The 18,330-nt window shown below is 44.9% G+C and overlaps 1 protein-coding gene across 7 annotated transcripts in view; it reads right to left on the reverse strand.

Moving 5' to 3' along the window:
* The window catches only part of MBNL3 (muscleblind like splicing regulator 3), a 122,000-nt gene that overhangs the window by 15,990 nt on the left and 87,680 nt on the right, over nt 1-18,330 (reverse strand). For 4 of the 7 annotated variants that reach the window (XM_034781591.1, XM_034781587.1, XM_034781589.1 and 1 more), the window contains exons 4-7: nt 14,285-14,485; nt 12,231-12,467; nt 4,110-4,260; nt 1,436-1,471 (exon numbers count right to left, since the gene is read on the reverse strand). In XM_034781591.1, the coding sequence (XP_034637482.1) occupies nt 1,436-1,471; nt 4,110-4,260; nt 12,231-12,467; nt 14,285-14,485 (625 nt within the window). The remainder of the gene's footprint in view (nt 1-1,435; nt 1,472-4,109; nt 4,261-12,230; nt 12,468-14,284; nt 14,486-18,330) is intronic. The other 3 variants (XR_004647108.1, XR_004647107.1, XM_034781592.1) reach the window with 1 other exon arrangement.

Here is an 18,330-nt window from a genome sequence, read left to right on the forward strand (position 1 = left end):
TGCTGACTGGAAGAGCTGTGAACCAAGGAGAACACACTTTTAGGGCAAGGTCCCATATGCTTTCTTCCCCAGCTGTCCGACAGGGACCCCGTTAGCAGGCTCCTAACTTCATTCCCCAGAGCCAGGGCGAGTTACAGGGCCTGATGCTGCTCTCAGCGCAGCCTGAGTAGACGGTAAGTGCACTGAAGTCAGTCACTCCTGAGAGAGAGGAGGATCGGGCCCAGCGCCCAGGAGATGGGCATTCCACCAGGCCTTTGTGCCGGGTGTGTGTCTGCGTTCTCCCTGCACTGCTCTCGCTTCAGCCTGGAACAGCACACAAAGCAGCAGAGCCCACCACATCCACGGGATCTGGTTGTCCAACTCTTCTGGAAGCTAGTCAATGCTGGAACCAGCGCCTGGCTCCACAGTCTGGCAACCTGCAGGTATCCAGGGCTCTGAAAGTCACGGCCACCACGGAGTGTTATGGCCTACTGGGTAGGAAAGCAATAGCTCCTAACTCATTTCTGCTAATAGGCTTTCAGATCCCTCCCGCCCCTGCCGACCTGTACTCCTGGGAGAGTCTGCGTTGGTTTTAGAACTGTTCCACCCCCCCACCCCCCCAATGGTATGGTCTGAGAGCACTGGATTGTTACTGGCCTAGCTCCATCCCAGAGTGAAGGCCCAAAGTCCGTCCTTAACCTTAAGCTGCTACATCCAGCTACGGCAGGTGAGAGGGTGAGTGAGCAGCCTCCTCTTACAGTTTGCACAACAATGTCTGATTCTTAGTATGAACCGGGCACAATTCCCCTGGGTATCTGGGTCACCACATCCTGAACCTGAACAACTGGGTTCCAGCATTGACAGCACGTCCTCCTTGGCATTTCCTTCTCGGGTGGGGGGGTTCAGTCACAGGGTCCGTGCTATCCTGACATGGGTTTGGGGGTCTGCACAGCACACAGGCCATTTCCTCAGCAGCATATTCAAGAGGCAGATCTCCAGCTGGCGCAAAGCAGTACAGCTCCGCTGACTTACAGAGCCATGCAAGATTCCGGCAGCTGAGGGGCTGGGCCTAAGGGCATCGCTGATTAGAACAATATTATTTTTTCAAAAAATCAGTGTTAAGGAAGATTAAACATTCTCAGAGGCGTGACTCAAATCCAACCTACAAGGTGCTGGATGCCTGATAGTTGAACCACAAAAATCGTCCCATGGCCATTTCCTTTCACTGCATGGCCAGATTCAGGCCACAAAGATACTTGTGCATAAAGCAGATCCTTTTGTTAGTCACATGAATTACCGCGTTGCACAGAAATTAAAGGGATACAACCATCTGAGCCATCAAGACGACCGGATAGTCAATCACACCACTCAGCCACCCACGTTCTCACGGACGCACAGTAACTCGCTGTCTCTTTCAGGTTAGGGAAAGTTGAGAAGTTTATGTAGAGAAACCTACCAACGCTTGCAGTGGGTGTCATGCACAGTACTGACCCTGCACACCATGCAGTGAAGCGTGGAAAGATGAACAAAAGGGATATTTCATTAGTGAAGCGTTAGTGTTAGAAATAACTTTAACTCAAAGCAGGTGTTCTCTTTGCGGCATTCAGTATTAAAGCACATGCAAAAACAGATTCTGCATATTGATACATAGATATATTAAACTCCGTTTTAAGATCACAGCAAACCAAAATCATTCCTGGATTCTTGGGTAGAGAACGTATTTCCCCTCCCCCTCTCGGAATTAAGTGATGAGTTGCACCATGAGAGTTGGGGACAGTCTGGATTATTTAATATCAAGCATGTCAGTTTCTTGGGGGGGGGGGGGAAAAGGGAGAATGGATATTTTAGCACAATTAACACATCACTTTGCAAATATACAAACTGATCATGTTAGAGGCAATAGTGTTTCACTTGCAAGAATTGAACCTTCTGAAGTCTTTGTCTGTTGTAAGATGGACAAGCCAGCAGGACAGGCAAAGAGGTTACTCTGCAAGCAGGTGTTGTTGGTTTAAAGTCTCTATTAAGCTGAAAGAGGCAGTTTGTCTGGTCTTGACACAGCTCTAACAGTGGTGCTATGTCAGACCTATGCAGGCTTCCCTCGTGCAGCGCCCCAAATGATCAACTGTGCACCTGACCACTGTGTAACTGACACAGGAAAAACTAATGGAAGCAAACATTTCGCCCAGCCTCATGCTGGCACAGTCTGCCTGGCTGTCACCCTCCAACCCAGAGACTGGTTGTGTCTGAATGGAGCTGAGTGCATAAAAGCAGAAGCCAAATTGCAGGGTTGCAGTGATGATGGATGTTCATATGATGGGGTGAGACGCTGCAGCCCTATGGAAAACCAACATATAGCGCAGCAGTGTGGGGTGGGAATATTTTGATGGCTAAGGTGGACTCTTCAGTTCTTTGGAGCATCAAAGAAATCTGCATTTACTGGATTTGCTTTAAAAAACCCAAACACACTTGTTCTCTGGTTGATGATTTGGTCTGGTCAGACCAATGCTAAAGCCTCCAGATACTAGCAGGTGCCAGGAAATAGCCCTACTGTGCATCAGGCGCATGTGTGACTCAATTGTCATTAATGGGAGCTGAGCCTGCATGGGTGAAAGGCATGATATGGCCATAAGAGTTAGCCCAATAACAACAGCTTTGCTGCAAGCGCCACTAATACACCTTGCTATGTAGATTGTGGTCACCGTGTCTCAGGAAGCTGAGACATGGAGCCAGGCTGATGTTAAGAAATTCTCAGCGCTGTCTGATAAGAGGCACCTCACGGACCAGACAAACCATATACCCCAGCGGAAGGAATACGTCTTTTGGCATCTGAAGGAGTTGCTGTGAGGTCAGCCCAACACTGCAAATAGTACTTTGCAGAGTACAATTAGTGATGCTTTCTACTTGGTCTCTGTCTGTCAACATGAAAAGCTACTAAACTGGAAGAACAAATCTTATCCATTCCTGAAATCTGATTATTTTGTATTTAATGTGTGAATATTCCATCTTCTCTTTGCCAAAAGTTTCAGCCTCTTTCCTTTATTAGCCAAAATCCAGAACATGCATGAAAAAGGGTTTAGGTTTCGGGAATCCAGGTTTGATCGTCTAGTTTGACAGCAGAAACTTCCTGTGGCAGGCAGATCTGGTCACCTATTGCTCTCCCAAACTGGGCCATCTCTGGCTCTGAGTTTTACCACCAACTTCATCTGGGACAGGCCCAGGCCCACGATGGATTCATTTAAAAGGTGCTGTCAGAGGGGTGTTTTTGTGTATTTCTATAAATATCATTGGGCAGGTGAATGAGGCATTCAATGTTAAAAAAAACTAGCTGCAAATTCTATGATGCTTTGGCAAGGAAAATAATATTAAAATCGAGAATGTTCCCAAATCAGCCGTGAATAATAACTTAACTGGCTAGTTGGCAGTCTTATACCCCACTACTCCAGTCAATATCTTTATTTATATATGAATAACTGAACTGCATCTTTCCGTTTTATCTGGAGACTTTAAAGGCAGAATAAAAGCTTGGGAGTTAAACTGCTTTTAAAAAGCTTAGGCCAAAAAATTGGCAAGAGGGAAACATATGCCTTTAAGAAAGGATTTATGTAATTTACATGTATTAAAATGAGCCATTTCCTCTTTAAACATTGGGGCAGCTAGAATGTTTAGAGTCACTGAGCTGTAATCACAAAGATTGGGTGGATTAGATAGATACCTGCAGTTTTAAAAGGGACACACTATTTTTCTAGAGAGGGATACAAAATATGTTAAAGTAACCTAATAGTGCTACCCAGGAGTCCAGGAAACAGTTTGGGATTCACCAACTGAACAATAAAGAAGAGCAACAAGAAGTATGAATTAGAGAAACATGTGGCCATTCGTCCTCGTTTGATTACACAAAGAATGACCAAGAAGGTACCTTTAAAAGCATGAAGCTCTGAATTGTAGTAGGTGAAAGAAAAAGTCAAACAACAAACATTAACATTCTGTGGCTTTTGTAAAAGAAACACCACACACTTTTGTTTTGTATACATTCTGCTACGGTCTATTACAAATCGACTCATTAACTCAATCTTTAGGAGAACACTTCTTGTATCAGAAAAAACAATGGAAAAAGTGACAAGAGAACTTACCTGTAGGGATAAATGTAGGCTGTTGCAACTGCATGTTAGCTAGAGCCTGTTGGTAGTGGAAAACGCTTGGGTTAAAGACTGTGGTGGCACCATTGTTTTTTTCAAGTGCTGGCCTCTTTGGTAAAGGTTGAAGTGCACCAGGCGGCAGGGCCTGTGGATGAGGGATTCGTTAAAGACAAGTAGCAAAAAAAGGGAAAACGAAATTAGACAAAGCATGCAATAAATATTATGGAGCCTGGCCTGCAAATCTCCTGCAACTGTATCAACTTAGCAAGACAAGAAACAGAAGAGCAGCTAATTACGGTAAAGTAGTAGGTAAAGTCACAGGTTTACTAGGTAAGCAGTTAGTAAAGACAAGAAGAAAGGGTCCAAAAATAAGAGCGCTAGGAATGCTAAGGAAGCTTTTCAATCGGACTGATTTATGCACACAGAAAAAAGAAGGAAGTCATTTGGGCAGGACACAACAAAAAGCAGTTGCAGGCAACAAGTATTTTAAAACTATCAACTAAGAGAAACATAGTAGACAGCAATTTTAAATGAGAAGATTAGCATAAGCGACAATGCAACAGAAAAAATGAGATGCTTGCCTCTGCTAATGTTGTTTGTTTAAATATCTGCCTGTGTGTGAGAGCATATTGACATGTCGCTTAGATTTGTATTAGGGTGGCACAGTGGTAGCAGCTGCCAGTTATACGCCTGGGTTTCTACTCTGACTAGAGATGATGAACAATACTTAATATTGGGCCTGATTCTCCTTTCACTTACAACAGCTTTACACCTGGACTTCAGCAGTTACTCCTGATCTACAGTAGTGTAAGTGACACCAGAATCAGCCCTTCATGGTTTTATGTTCTTTAGAATATAGGTATTTCTTGCTGTCAGGTTATATGGAACACGTCAAATGACAAGGTTGGGGTTTGTCTTCCTAAGCAGCAAATCTTCTCCTTTTGTTCGATCACATTACAGCACCTCCACTCAGTCAAACCTGTTTCATGATCCGACTTGGGAGAACGCTTTAACCTAGCGCAGGAGCTTTTCTTGGTAAGTTACTCATCCTTCATAAAGTGTCTCTCCTCAACACAGCTGTAAGCCAAGTTCTTAGGAAACAAGGAACATTGCTAACGATTTACAGCTGTGCATTGTAGCAAGGGAGAGAATTTCATTTCCCCCCCACATTGTGATAGGAAAGGCTGCCTTTCCGGTACTCCTACAATCCTTCTGCATGTAAGTTCCCCTTGACTTCATTGAGAATTCAGGCAAGTGGAAGCCCTACAGGATCAGGTAGTTTTTGCCTGGCTGATGGAATGTAGCAAAGCGATGGCTGGCAAATAGGATTATCTGTTTCAATCACTCCTATTTCCTCAAATGAATGCAAGCCAAGGTTCGGAAGCACAAAGAGCTTTAGCTAACAAGGGGTTAAGGCTACACTCAGAGCACTTGTCAGAAACCACACGAGGAAAGCAGCTGATAAATGGCATGAACGGAAATATACAGTAGACTCTATCCACTAAAACTTCCAACAGTTTGTTGCTGTACAGAAACAGGTTTCACTTAAGTTTTAAACGGCTATAGGAGACTGCGCATCTGAGAAATGTCAAACCAGTTACCTCCAGGCAAAATGACTGCCTTATGCCCATGTTTCCAGGGTTATTTTTGTTATGGTTTTCGTTTTAGTGCAATCAATTTACCAGAAGCAATTCTGCTTGCAAAAAATGCTCTCAGATAAGCACACAACTCCCACTGAAGCCTGCGTGCATCCGAGGGCAGAATTTGGACGAGTATCTCTCTAGACTTAGCTGGTCAGTTTTAGAGACAGCAAGCGTAAGTGGGTTACAGTTTTCAAATGTGAGTACTGAAAGGTAAGCACTTAAATCCACATTTACAGGCCTATCAAAGAGGCATCATTTATAGAGGTGCAGAGCCTGAAAATGTCATATTTCACTGATAATTATGGGATAAAGAGACTTCCTCCCTGAAGACTATATATATGGCCACCCTACATAATAGCACATGTATGTATATGCTGTTCCTCCATTCTTGAGCCCAGGCCCTCAGCTGGTATAAACAGAAGTAGCTCCACTTACTTGAAAGAAGCTATGCTGATTCACACCGACTGAAGATCTGGCCCAGGTAGGCTCATATATGAATCATGCCCAAAAGGAAAACCTTCTTTTTCAGGTATTTCCCAAAAAACCCAGACAGGAGGTCACCAATTACAGTGAAGCAGCTTGCCATGTGCCCGGCAGAGAACCTTAGACTCACTGCCCTACTGAACAACAAGGGCACATGCGGGATCAGACTGGAACTGCCCAGAGTTCAGATGTTAGAGGTGGCATCTGGGTGCCCGTCTCTGCTTCCATTTCAGAGCTGTCAGCCAGGCGATGGCCTTTGGGCTGTTCAGTCCCATGATGGCTCTCCGAGGGTGGTTGTCAGTTTGCTGGGAAGAGGCCCTGAAGACACTTCCCTGATGAGCTTGACTGCTGTCTACACTACCAGGCAGGGCAGAGATTGGGAAAAGGTAGAGGATTTGGGTGGGATACGTCCTCCTGTCAGGATGTGTGTTGTTACTCCAGGCAGTCTTCAAAGCTCCTGTGTTCTCTGTGCTGTTGAAGCCACTGGGCCCATGATTTGGCCTGATCCAGAGGGATCCTTTTACCCACCACTGGAGCGAAACACTATTTTAACAGCACACAGCAACACACTAGTGTCACCATAGATTCGTTTAGGGACAAAAGTAAAGAGCAATACCGTATCCAATTGAAAAGGCAGGGTGTGTGTGGACAGGCAGAGCTGGAATCCGGCCAGGACATTGGGGCAAACAAGACAGTCTTGTGAGAAGTGGGACAAGATCTTTAATGGCCTCAAACGGTCAGGGCCTGGGGTTCAGCAGCTCATGGGGAGGGCACATTTCCCACGCCACCATGCACTGATTCCAGCGGGAACAGCCCGCCCTGCTGAATCAGCCAAGGCGCTCCCTGCAGCACCCACACTGGGCAGCAGAGGGCTCATGCGCCACCTGTGGACGGTGAGCGCGACCTTGCTCAGGCAGGGATGTCAATTTTGTGTGATTTGTGCTCTGTGACTGGTCACCTAAACGACATGGGATAGTTTCTGCTCCCTGGCCCGATTGGCGCTGACCTGCATTTCATGCTAGTCATCCCTGCGTTCATGCGTGAATACGGGTATGGCAAAGAGAGCCATTCCTCAAAGCAGCGTGAAAAGAACCCTTTATGTCTGAATGGCTGAGTGACAGCAGATAAAAATGGGATGCTGCCCACCTGGCTGTATCCAAACGCGATTCAGAATTGGCCAACGTGTTGGTTAATAATTTCCCCTCTTACTTATGCTGTTCATGCAGGACGTTTACTAGGCACTCAAAGTTTTACTTCCACAGTAATCTCCTTGGGGCAGGGATTGTCTTTTTGTTCAGTGTTTGCTCCTGGCCATGACTGGAGTTCTTCGTGATATGGTAACACAAATAATCATTAATAATTTCAAAGGGACTGAGGAGGGCACTCCATAAATAGCAGAAGCACCCTGTACCCAATCTTTGTCAGATGATTTTTATACACCTACCCTAGGAAATTAGTTTTTTGGTGCAGGATCCAATACCAAATGTTCCAAACTCCAGGCTGTTCTGAGGACAGCAGTGTGGCTGCAGGCAGCAAACATTCAGATATTCCACGGTAGGAAGATTATTAAAGTTACTTAAGCATTTTGGGCTAGAGGCCAGATCTGTAAAGATATTTAGGTGCCGGGAGATGGAGATAGGTGCCGAGTGGAATTCTCAAAAGCGCCTAGAGCCCAGATCCACAAAGGTGCCCTATCTGCATCCTATCCTTTAGGAACCCAAATACCTTTAAAAATCTGACCCTAGATCCTCCTGTCCAGTGGTTTTTAACCCGTGTAAGATTTCCAATGGGGGCCACACCTCCATTCAAAAGGTTTTAGGGGTCTGCAAATGAAAAAAGATTGAAGACCACTGCTTTAGTCTGTTCATGTTCTGCTTCTGAGAATGGAGAGGGGAGAGCCCAGGTGAGTTCTTTTCCGCCTGCCATGTCTCTAGTACTGGGAGTGGTGGTTCTTGGGAAGTCAGGACTTCCACGGAGGGAGTTCTCAGGTAGCCAGCCATGCTGGCTTTGTGCCAGCTGACTGGCACAAATCAACTACAGCAAAAACCAGCAACAGGCCTTTGTTGTTTCCTTTTTATGTGCTCTAACTCCGATGGGGGTGAATGGAAGCTGGTGCCCTAACACGATTTTCTAGGTAGCCATTGTGCGTGTCATTCAAGGTTCTGACAGGGAAGTCTATTGCTCATTTAAACAAAAATATGAAGTCTTAAAGGGTCCTTGTCCTAAAAATTACACCTCTGTTGTAAAACATTCACCCAATGGAGGGTTTAAATAAATGTGTTATTCTCCCAACCTCTAGATTAGCTGCTCAGCCACTGACCAGAACCAACTCCCATGGAAATCAGTGGGAGCCTTCCCAAGGATGTCAATGGGCTTTGGAGCAGGTCCTAAATCTGGGCCCTGTCCTCTTCAGTGTGTCCCTTTAAGGATTATAATTACTAGCAAAAAATAGCAGTGACCGGTGAGTTTCCCGTGTCCTTCAGTGGTAAACATTTCCACTCCTCCCCCAGAGAAGTGGTTGCTTTTTCTAGGCTGTCATGGTCACTGCCTGCCGAGCTTTGGGGAAGAAGTGGGTAAAACAGTATCTCAAAGGGAGTGGATGGAAATCCCAAGTTTTTGGAAAATCTCAACAGGACTGAATAGATTCAAAAAAATCACTAGTAAAAATTAACATCCTGTCGTAAGCCCATGTACAGCACAAAAACCTCAGCCTGAAACAACTGGCAATGCTTAAATAAAGCCCTCAGTGTTGGGGTTTCTAATGATAAGGCTGCTGGACACGTGACAAGAGTGGCTTGAATGGTGTCTCCATGTCTAGACTTGGAAGGATTGGATTTTTAATCGGTAATTGTTGGTAAGCGGTGATTTCACCGTAAACACACACACACACGGATGAAAAAAATATTTCCATTGAGAACAATTGAAATTTGCAGATGAGCAAAGTAGGAAAAATGCTGCTTGAGAACGTCTGAGGGTTTGATTTAAGGCTATTTACTTGTAATTGTGGCGTGATGTTAGCAATTTGTGTTCTAGCAGTTCTAAAACTAACTTTTTTGAATCTCAGTGTCCACTGTCTTTAAATAATTATTGTCTGACCTTCCTATTGTCTGAAACGGCCCCCCATCATTTCCTGCAACTGTGAACATTTAAATCAATACAAATTTTTAAAAAATTTAAAACCTATAATTTTGTGTAACTGTCCAAATTTAAATTGATAAACATTGAAAAAAATGCTTAAAAACAACATCAGTATTATCCCTCGAAATGATCAAACACAAAATGACAGAATTCTGCTAAGCCTATCTATATTGTATTCCCAGGGTTCTCCGACACATTCAATGCCTTTCAGAACTGAGGTGTGAAAGACATCCTACTATGCCCCGTGTTTCACAATGCCACAGATGCTGGTGTTTGAAAACAGGCTGATTAAAAACAGCGTGATAATTAAATGGCTCCAGAAATGCATCTGGGTTTCCTGAAGAAAAGCCCGGATCATGAATCGTTTCCAAAGGCCTACACAGAGAAATGCCCCGTTTTGGCATGGACTGTCGGGTCTGAAAGAACGTTGTAACATTTCAGCGCAGGATGGGCAGTCTCCTCAAGGCGCAACACAAAGTAACCAATGAAAAGGTATTCATGCAGTCTAAGATGGTCACATGCAAAGCAAGAAGGTGAAAGGTCCAAGTACCAGGTCAAAGGTTGCCTCGAGGGGTCGCTTCAGTGATCTGACAGCTGGCTGAGTCTTAATTAGCAGGCAGCGAGCACATGATGGCAATGGGCCAAAGGGGGGTTCAAGCACAACAACAAAAAACAGCAAGCAAAGGTGCGTCAAAAGGAGAGCAACGTTGTGGATAGGTGAAGAGAAAAAAAAATGAATGCATTATACAATATATTAAAAAGACTAGACATGCACAACATGGGGAGTTCGCTACAGTTAATCGGACTAACTATTAGTCAGCTTTTTCCTCTTGGCAATCTTTAAGGACAAAGCAATCCCCTCACAGATCACAGAAAGCATTTGACCTAAACTAATTTCACTGCGGCTCCCAATGTATCAGCCTATAGCTACTTGAGAATTAGCTGGTGGAGCTGGGGTTTTTTTAACCATGTTTTTCATGCTTTAGTCAATGATCTGGCTCGGCATGCCAGACTCAGAGCTTGAATCTGCAGCGACACAGCACACGGGAGGGAGAAAGGAAGGCGTGCCTGCTCAGGAAGGGTGCTCCGGCACATGCTTAAGTGCTTTTCTGAATCGGGGCCCAAAGGCCTGATCCGAATCCCACCGACTTCAGTGGAATTGGATCAGGCCCCAAGTGAGTAAAGTTACTAGTGCATTAAGTGCCTGCAGGATGGGCCCTTCAGATGATCTTCCTGAGCTTTTAGGAGATGAATGGATCCAAAATCTACTTGACAGGGGCTGGTTCAGATGCTTTGCATCATATGTGATTCTTGATGAAAGGTCAGAAGCCATTCTTTTCTTTTTTAAATTATTCTCCTCACCAGATACAAGAAATGCATCAAACCTCCAAAAGTGAATGAATAATGGAAACTGTTTTGGTAGTAAGTGTGCTGCAACAAGCAATCAATAAATATTGTAAAGGTACTAGTTAATGGCATACAAATAGGGTTAATTACTTTTATGACAGGAGCTGGCAGCATGAATAAAACATGCATTGGCTTTAATTTAGTATAAGTGTCCTAGGAAACTAGTAAAAAGTAAAGCTTCATTTTGTAAAAAAAAACAACAACAACAAAAAAAAACCACACACGAGTTTACATTTCTCCGAGTGAAGTAGAGCTGTTCTTTCAACAACAAAAATAATAATGAAGAATTGCTACTCCCCTTCCCTTTTTACAAATAAACTGTGTAGGGCAAATAAATACTGTAATATAAATTGTTTCCTCATATACATCCTTCCATGGATTCTACTAGAGGACAGCTGTTTTATTTATATAATCCAGGGCACAAATGTAATATTGCTTAGTGCCTGAAGGATAATTGCTTCCAGTTTTTGCATTATGTTTCATCATGAATGGAAAGTACCCTCTCTTGCTATCTGCGGGGAAAGTTGCTCCATAAAAGCCAATTAGTCTTAATTCATTAGCATTTCTAAATCAGCAAAAGAAGTAAGAACCCCTTTTTCAATATTAATTATCCATACAAGAATGTACAATAGCAATAACTCCTCCTCCAGACACACTACTTCACCTCTGCAACTGGGCTTTGCTCCCTTTTGAAATGTACTTATGGTACCATACCCTCAGCTGTGTAAATGGATGCAGCTCCACTGAAGTGAAGAGAGCTGCATCCATTTACCCCCTGGCCCATGAGTACTAAAGCTCCCTTGGCTTGTTTTTAGACCTTTATTTATCACTATGCTGCTTTGGGATGCAAAGACTCCAATTAAAATGCACTCAGGGCTTGATTCTGCCTGGTGCTGAGCGCCTCCTTCTAGCTACAGAGCATCTTCAATCTCCCTTTGACTGGGGGGAATCATCGCCTCACAGGACTGAACCTTAGTAACAGCACAATGCTGCTTCATTTTCTAGAATCAGCAGATGAAATTCTGGCTCCACTGAAGTCAACAGTTTTGCCATTGACTTGAATGAGGCATGTATATTACCCATTCAGTCTGTAATCAAATTTGCTTTGCACACTAGCTTTGCACACTATTCAGACTAAAATGGTAGCCAAGGCTTGCACAGGGAAAAGTTTGTGTTCATTGTTAGTGACGTCGTATTAACATTTGATGCATTTCACTCCATAACGTCATGTCGGAAGACCATGTGCTTTTGCCATCACGTCCCCAAACAATGAGATACGATGCATCATGCTACACTGATTACAATGAAGGGATGGAGAGATGGACACACTCTCAGCTCATCACTTAAACTTTTCCAAATACTTAGCATCACTTTTCTACTTCCTGCATATATAAAATCGTTTCAGACTGGCTCTAAGGTTTGATACGGCAGGTCGTGCCCTTACCATTGCAGTTGCAGCTGTCTGGTTCACCTGGTGTTGAGCTGCCTTGATTTTGGCTTGCAGGTGTGCAGGGGGATGAAAGTACTTGCATTTCTCCCTAGAGCATCGGCCTTTGATGTAATCCATGCAAACTGTAACAGTGTTTTCGTTTGTGTCTATCATTGCAATATCTATGGGGTGAGCGTAACGGCAATCATTCTCACCACGAGTGCAATTTCCACGCTGAAACTCTCGGCAAACCTGAAAAGAAAGTCACCTAGTTGAGCATGACATTGAGTCAGCCTTCTCTCAGCACGTTCAACCAGGGATGGCAGTCGAGTGGGCTGCATTACACTCAGGAGAGCTGTGGTTCTGATTCCACACCCTTCAACCTTTGACAGTGTTATTCCCCACCAGTCCGGGTGCAGAATCATGATCGAGCTATCTACAATATTAACAATGGTAACAGAAAGCGTGGAACAGGACACGTGCAGAATTTACACTTCCCAGGGCAAATCTTGGCCCCACTGAAGTCAATGGGAGTTTTGGCATTAACGTCCAGGGGCTAGTATTTTACCCCTACCTTTAAGCTACATTATATTTTAATATTGTTGCCATTTTTGCCTTACTGAGATCTGAGTTTAAAAATATTCAGCAGAAAATCATTCTCTCAAGCAATACATTTAATGTACAAAGAGTAAGCTACTAACATTTGCAACAAGTCCTGCCTAAAATGGGCTGATTAATTTCCCCCAGAAAAACTCTGACCCACCAGTTACATGACAATGTGTCTGATGACAATGAGTTAAAACCCAGTAATGTGCTCTGAAGGCACGGCCGGAATTGCCATCTTAGTGAAGGACAAGCCGTTCCTTATATATTATGAATAACAAAACGTCAAAGGCACAGAGCCACATTTCTGTAAAATGGATCTTCAAGGTTTCCTTGATCTGGGGAATTTAGAAAAATCGCTAGCTGATATATTGGGTCAAAATTCAGATGTCCTGATGCTAGTGGTGTCAGTTACACTCAGTTATATGCTTAGGGATGGGTCAGAAGGACTGTAGCAGGAAAAGCAATCCCCCAGAGGGCGTAAAGGTGGAAGACAAAGAAGGGTGACAGCTGAAGGATCTGAGTGACATTTTTTACACTGACATCCTGAGAGATAATTTACACGAATCTTTGTGGCTCCCTTGGAATTTGGGCCATCAGCCCTTCATTCCTAAAACGTACTTTCTGTCTAAACTCAACCCTTCTTTAGGTTTTCAATATACATACAGTATTAACACTCCCTGCGGTGCCCCCTAAATAAACACTGACTACACCGAGGGGAGTGGTCTTACTGGAAAAGACGCCTTTATGCTCAAAATGTTTATTCAATATTATACTTAAACTCTATGACCACCAACCTCCTCCCCGCCAAACATGGCTTCCCTAGAAGAGTGACACTGTAAGTCTGAAGGGAAACAAAACTAACACTGTGACCTCAGCAAGTGCCATTCGCATAGGGCCTGATCCAATTTCCCTGGAACTCAGAGTCTTTGCATCGACTTCAACAAGAACTGGATTGGGCCCAACTTGAAAAGAGGGAAGAGGCTGTCACCTCCTGTCCAGATTCTTATTCGAAGCACGTCTAACCTAACTCGTCACTAAGGAAAGTTCTGCCTTAGATGCGAATGGGTGACCTCGCCTAAGCCTGGCAAGTGTAACACTCATAGAAACTGATTTTATCGAATTGTGACCTAACAGAAAAAGGTAGGGCCTGCCCCCAAAGTGCATTGAAATCAAGGGAGAGATCAAGCTTACAAGCCTCCAGTGACTTCAGCTCGGGCCCACAATGAACAACCTGTTGCAGGGTGTAGTAGCACCAACAACTTAAAAACTTCTTAACTCAGAGCAAGGTCTCAAAATAGCTTGCCTTGCAAAAAAAAGCGGGTCAGATTCTGCCCCGACTGACACCTGTGCATTGAAGGCTACAATGCTGTTCTGGATTTACACTGATGCAATGGGGAGCAGAATTTGGGCCAATGTGCCCCTTAAATCCCCTACCATAATATTGTGTTTTACAGTCCACATACCTCCAGTTTATCTGTACGCATCAGTTTCTGAGCAACAGAGCCTCCCGGTACTGTAACAGTAGGATTCCCGGAAACCAAGACAGGCGTATTTGGTAAAAGTTCTGCAGGAACCAAGCCCATCCCAGGAGAAACATGACTTAGGTAGGGACTAAAAGCCATGGTGGGACTAGTTGCAAGTGATGGAGTCACAGGAAACGTAGTCTGCATGTAAGAAAAAGGAAAGAAATAGGTTACCACAATGCTCGGTCATGGATTAGGGCGGTCAAAGATGCTTATAACCTGATAGACAGCGTGGTTAGCAACATCAAAATGCTTTGATTTTCAGTCTATTAATTTACTGTCATTTACTTGTGATCCATTTGTTTCTATTGACTCATATGTACGTGACACATTCTAAACAAAAGACTTCTTCATTTGTAAGAACAAAGAGTATCGATGATCTTTATAGTTTAATGACATAATTAAGAATGCAGGCCAGTAATCAGAGCAGGCGCAAATTAACCAGTCATCTCCCTCCCAACCAGTTTCTCCCAAATGAATTTCTCCTTTACCTGACCCCACGATGGGCCCCCTCCTATAATATGCTAAGCATCCCGCAAGGTTGGGATCCATATAATTACCAACTTCTATGCCCCTCACACTGCAGCTATTATTGGCACATATATCTGGCATTGTATTGGACCTGTCTGAATGAGAAGACCATTATGTGAGGCTCACTAACCCTACAGCTAAGTCACCTTGTGCCATGATCTTGTCAGATCTCCCAAGAGTCGGCAAGATCAGGTAGGTTCAGTATTTGGAAGAGAAATGACCAAAGAACACCCAGGTGACTTGGTAGGTGGTACTCTTCTCTCTGGGCCAGAACTAAACCAGTGCCCCGGGATGGCATTAGGAGGTACTGGGATACTAGAGGTGTCATGTTCTGGATAAGACATAAAAGCTCTTGAGTCTGGACCACATGTGATCATTAAAGATCCCATGGCAGTTTGGTAAGAGCAGCTGAGTTGTTATCCAAGTGTCCTGGCCAGTTTCCATCTTGGCAACTCCCCCAGCAATGTCAGTTGGATAAGAGAATTTTCACTCTCTCTTTTGGCCCAGATCTAGCAAAGCACTTAAGCAGATCCTTAACTTTAAGCATGTGACTAGTCCCACTGAACTCAATGGGACTTTTGATGTGTTTAACATTAAGCAAGGGGCTGGGGACTGGACTAGATCCCTTGAGCTCCCGTCCAGCCCTCCACTTTTATAATTCTGTATGCTTAAGTGCTTTGTCAGATCGGGACCCTAAACGATTGCTGTGCATTGGGGAACCACTGCTATGTTTCAGGCCAGAAGTGACACTCTCAGGAATGGGTGAGATGATGTGTGTGTGTAGTCAGTTTGTACTTTGTAACGTGCTTTGGGAAGGAAGACGCTACCATGCTGAACACAAGACTGTCCACCATTGCTGTCTTAGTAGTCAACGCTTCTTCTGGAGAATGTCGAAGTCACAGAAGTGATGGAATTTAAGGCCAGAAGGGAACACCTGATCACCTAGTCTGAGTTCCTGTATACCATAGGCCGCCGGTGCCACTTAGCACCCACACACTAAACCCAATAACCGATACCAGACCAAGCTGTGGCAGCCTTCAGATTTCCCTCAACTGCAAATGAATCTCTCCACTACAGCTGTAGTCAGTGCCTATGTAGCTGCAGTAGGAACACGTGAATTAGTGCTGCTTCAAAACAACGGTCAGGCCAAATCTCACTCCTGATCTGTGAAAAATGCCAACTGATACAGAAAGAAGCTGCATGCACAGTGGGCCCGACGTAAAGCCTGTTGAAGGCAATGGGAATCGATCGATTTCAATGGGTTTTGGATCAGGCCCAGCGTGAGGTGAGCATGGGGGCTCGTAATCATCATCGTTATCCTTCTCCATGACATCAGTCACCTTCAATGTAAAATTTTGGTTATGACAAAACCCTATTTACACACTCGCAAATCTCCAATTCTACTGCAGGCAGCTAGACTCCCTGCTCAGCAACGAAAACAAGCCTATTGCAAGAAAATCACAAGCGCATGCACGCAGATGTGTGCACACAAACGCACGCTCATGGACACATGCGTGCACGGACGCGCTCATTCACAGACACATGCACACAAATACATAGACATACGGTCGTGCGCGCACACACACACACACGCACCCAGGTTTACGTTTGCTTTTTTATACCCAAAATTCTCTTTCGATGGTGCAGATTTCGGAAAACCCACATGGGTATATTTTGTTTCTTGCCAGTTCCCTCACACTAGCCCTTTCACATACTAGCAAACACCTTGACTGTTGTGAATTGGAATACGTTATCTACTCTCCTTTGCCCAAGGTAATGTCAACCCAAGTACATCCCACGTTCTTGACTTAACAGCGATCTAGAATGACTCCACTTTTGCACAGTTGTGGTGACAGCCAGCAGCATCTTACTTGTCTCTAGGACCATGGTAGGGTTAGGTGTGCAAGGCCATTTCCCAAATACATCCCGCTGTGTGTCTCAGAATGAGTCGAGACAGGATGCTCAATCAGTGAAGCAGACACTGTCAATCTGGCAGAGCTAAAAAATCCTCTCTCTCCAAGAGCCGCTTCCAGGTTTCCTCCCTTGGGTCCACACCACATTGGGGCCTGATTCAAGACCATCAGAGTGGATGGGAGATTTTAAATATTACAACCGAGCGATTTCACCACACCGCTCTTTAATAAATCACTTTCTTTCCTATTTCAATTCTCTCCGGCTCCCAGCCACACTACATCTTCTGTTGTTAGAAAAACTCTTTGAGGGTCCTGAAATATGTGGCTCCCAAAACCACGTCGCAGGTCAGTGGAAGGCAGCAGCGCACAGACTGGTTTTATTTTTTAGAAGCACTAGTAGTTACAGTGGCGCCTGTTAAATGTCTGTTGGCGTTTCCATCGTTAATCCTTTTTTAAAGATGCTTATAACCTGGTCAGTTCTAACAGCATCGGGCTGGAACCTGACGCAGCCCTTGCTTTATGGACACACTCATCCACTGTGGCCCAAACTTTCCCGCCCATGTGTGCTTAGGTGTGTGCACAAGCGGTGCCGACCTACTTTACACCGGCTGCTCACGACCCCTGGGAGTCGAATGGCCGTCCTGGCCAGGAGGGAGTGCGCCGGAGAAGCTCTTATGTCACCCAGGCAGGGTAAACCCTTGAGGAGAGCCTTTAAGCCAAGTTTACAGCTGACTACGGCTGCTGTGTGCCTCAGCGGAGCCAAGGGTGTGCCCCACAGAGGCCATGGTTCAGAGATGAAGGAAGGATGTTTCTCCTGGATGCTCCTGCTGCTTCCGGATGGAGCAGGGCAGGGAAAGCCAGCGGGCCTGGAGCCCTGCGCAGGTGCTCGTGGTTCGGGAGGGGAGGCAGTGGGGACTGGAACACATGGCAGTAGCTGGAAGGAATATATCTGAGCAGGGTGAAATATTCCCAATGAAACACCAAACCATCAAGGCTTTTGGGTTTCTTTAGGAACTGGAAGATGGGCCCAGATCCCTGAAAAACTCACAACTTCCTGCAGATCCTTCACTCATACCAGGCCCTTCTCTAGTGGAAAGCAGCCGATTTCCAAACAAATATTGGTGCATTCTGAGCAAAGGGGCCTCGGGCATGGTGAAGATTACATCTTCTCAACGTGAAAAACAGCCGTCTCCTGGAATTGCATGGAAAAGCAAAACTGAGGGGTCCAACATGTCTAGAATAAGGCAGTGGGAAACGTCCAGGCAAAATGATTCAGACACACCATCCCCAGTTTTGCGCAACTCATGTTCTCTCTCTCACTCTCCCACACATAGGGCCAGATTCTCTGCTCCATTATGGCCCCTTTGCACTGCTCCAATGGCAAATTTGCAGCTAGCTTACGCGGCTACCCAGAGATTCCCCCAAAGTACTCAGCATTCCCGGGGGGGTGGAGCTAACCTCGCTGTCTTTCCATCATGTGCCTGCCATCCCCCAGTGTGTTCCAGGACTAGGGGAACTCAAAGGTGGTGTCACATCACCTCT

The sequence above is a fragment of the Trachemys scripta genome, chromosome 9, assembly GCF_013100865.1.
Source record: "Trachemys scripta elegans isolate TJP31775 chromosome 9, CAS_Tse_1.0, whole genome shotgun sequence".
NCBI classification, from domain to species: domain Eukaryota; kingdom Metazoa; phylum Chordata; order Testudines; family Emydidae; genus Trachemys; species Trachemys scripta.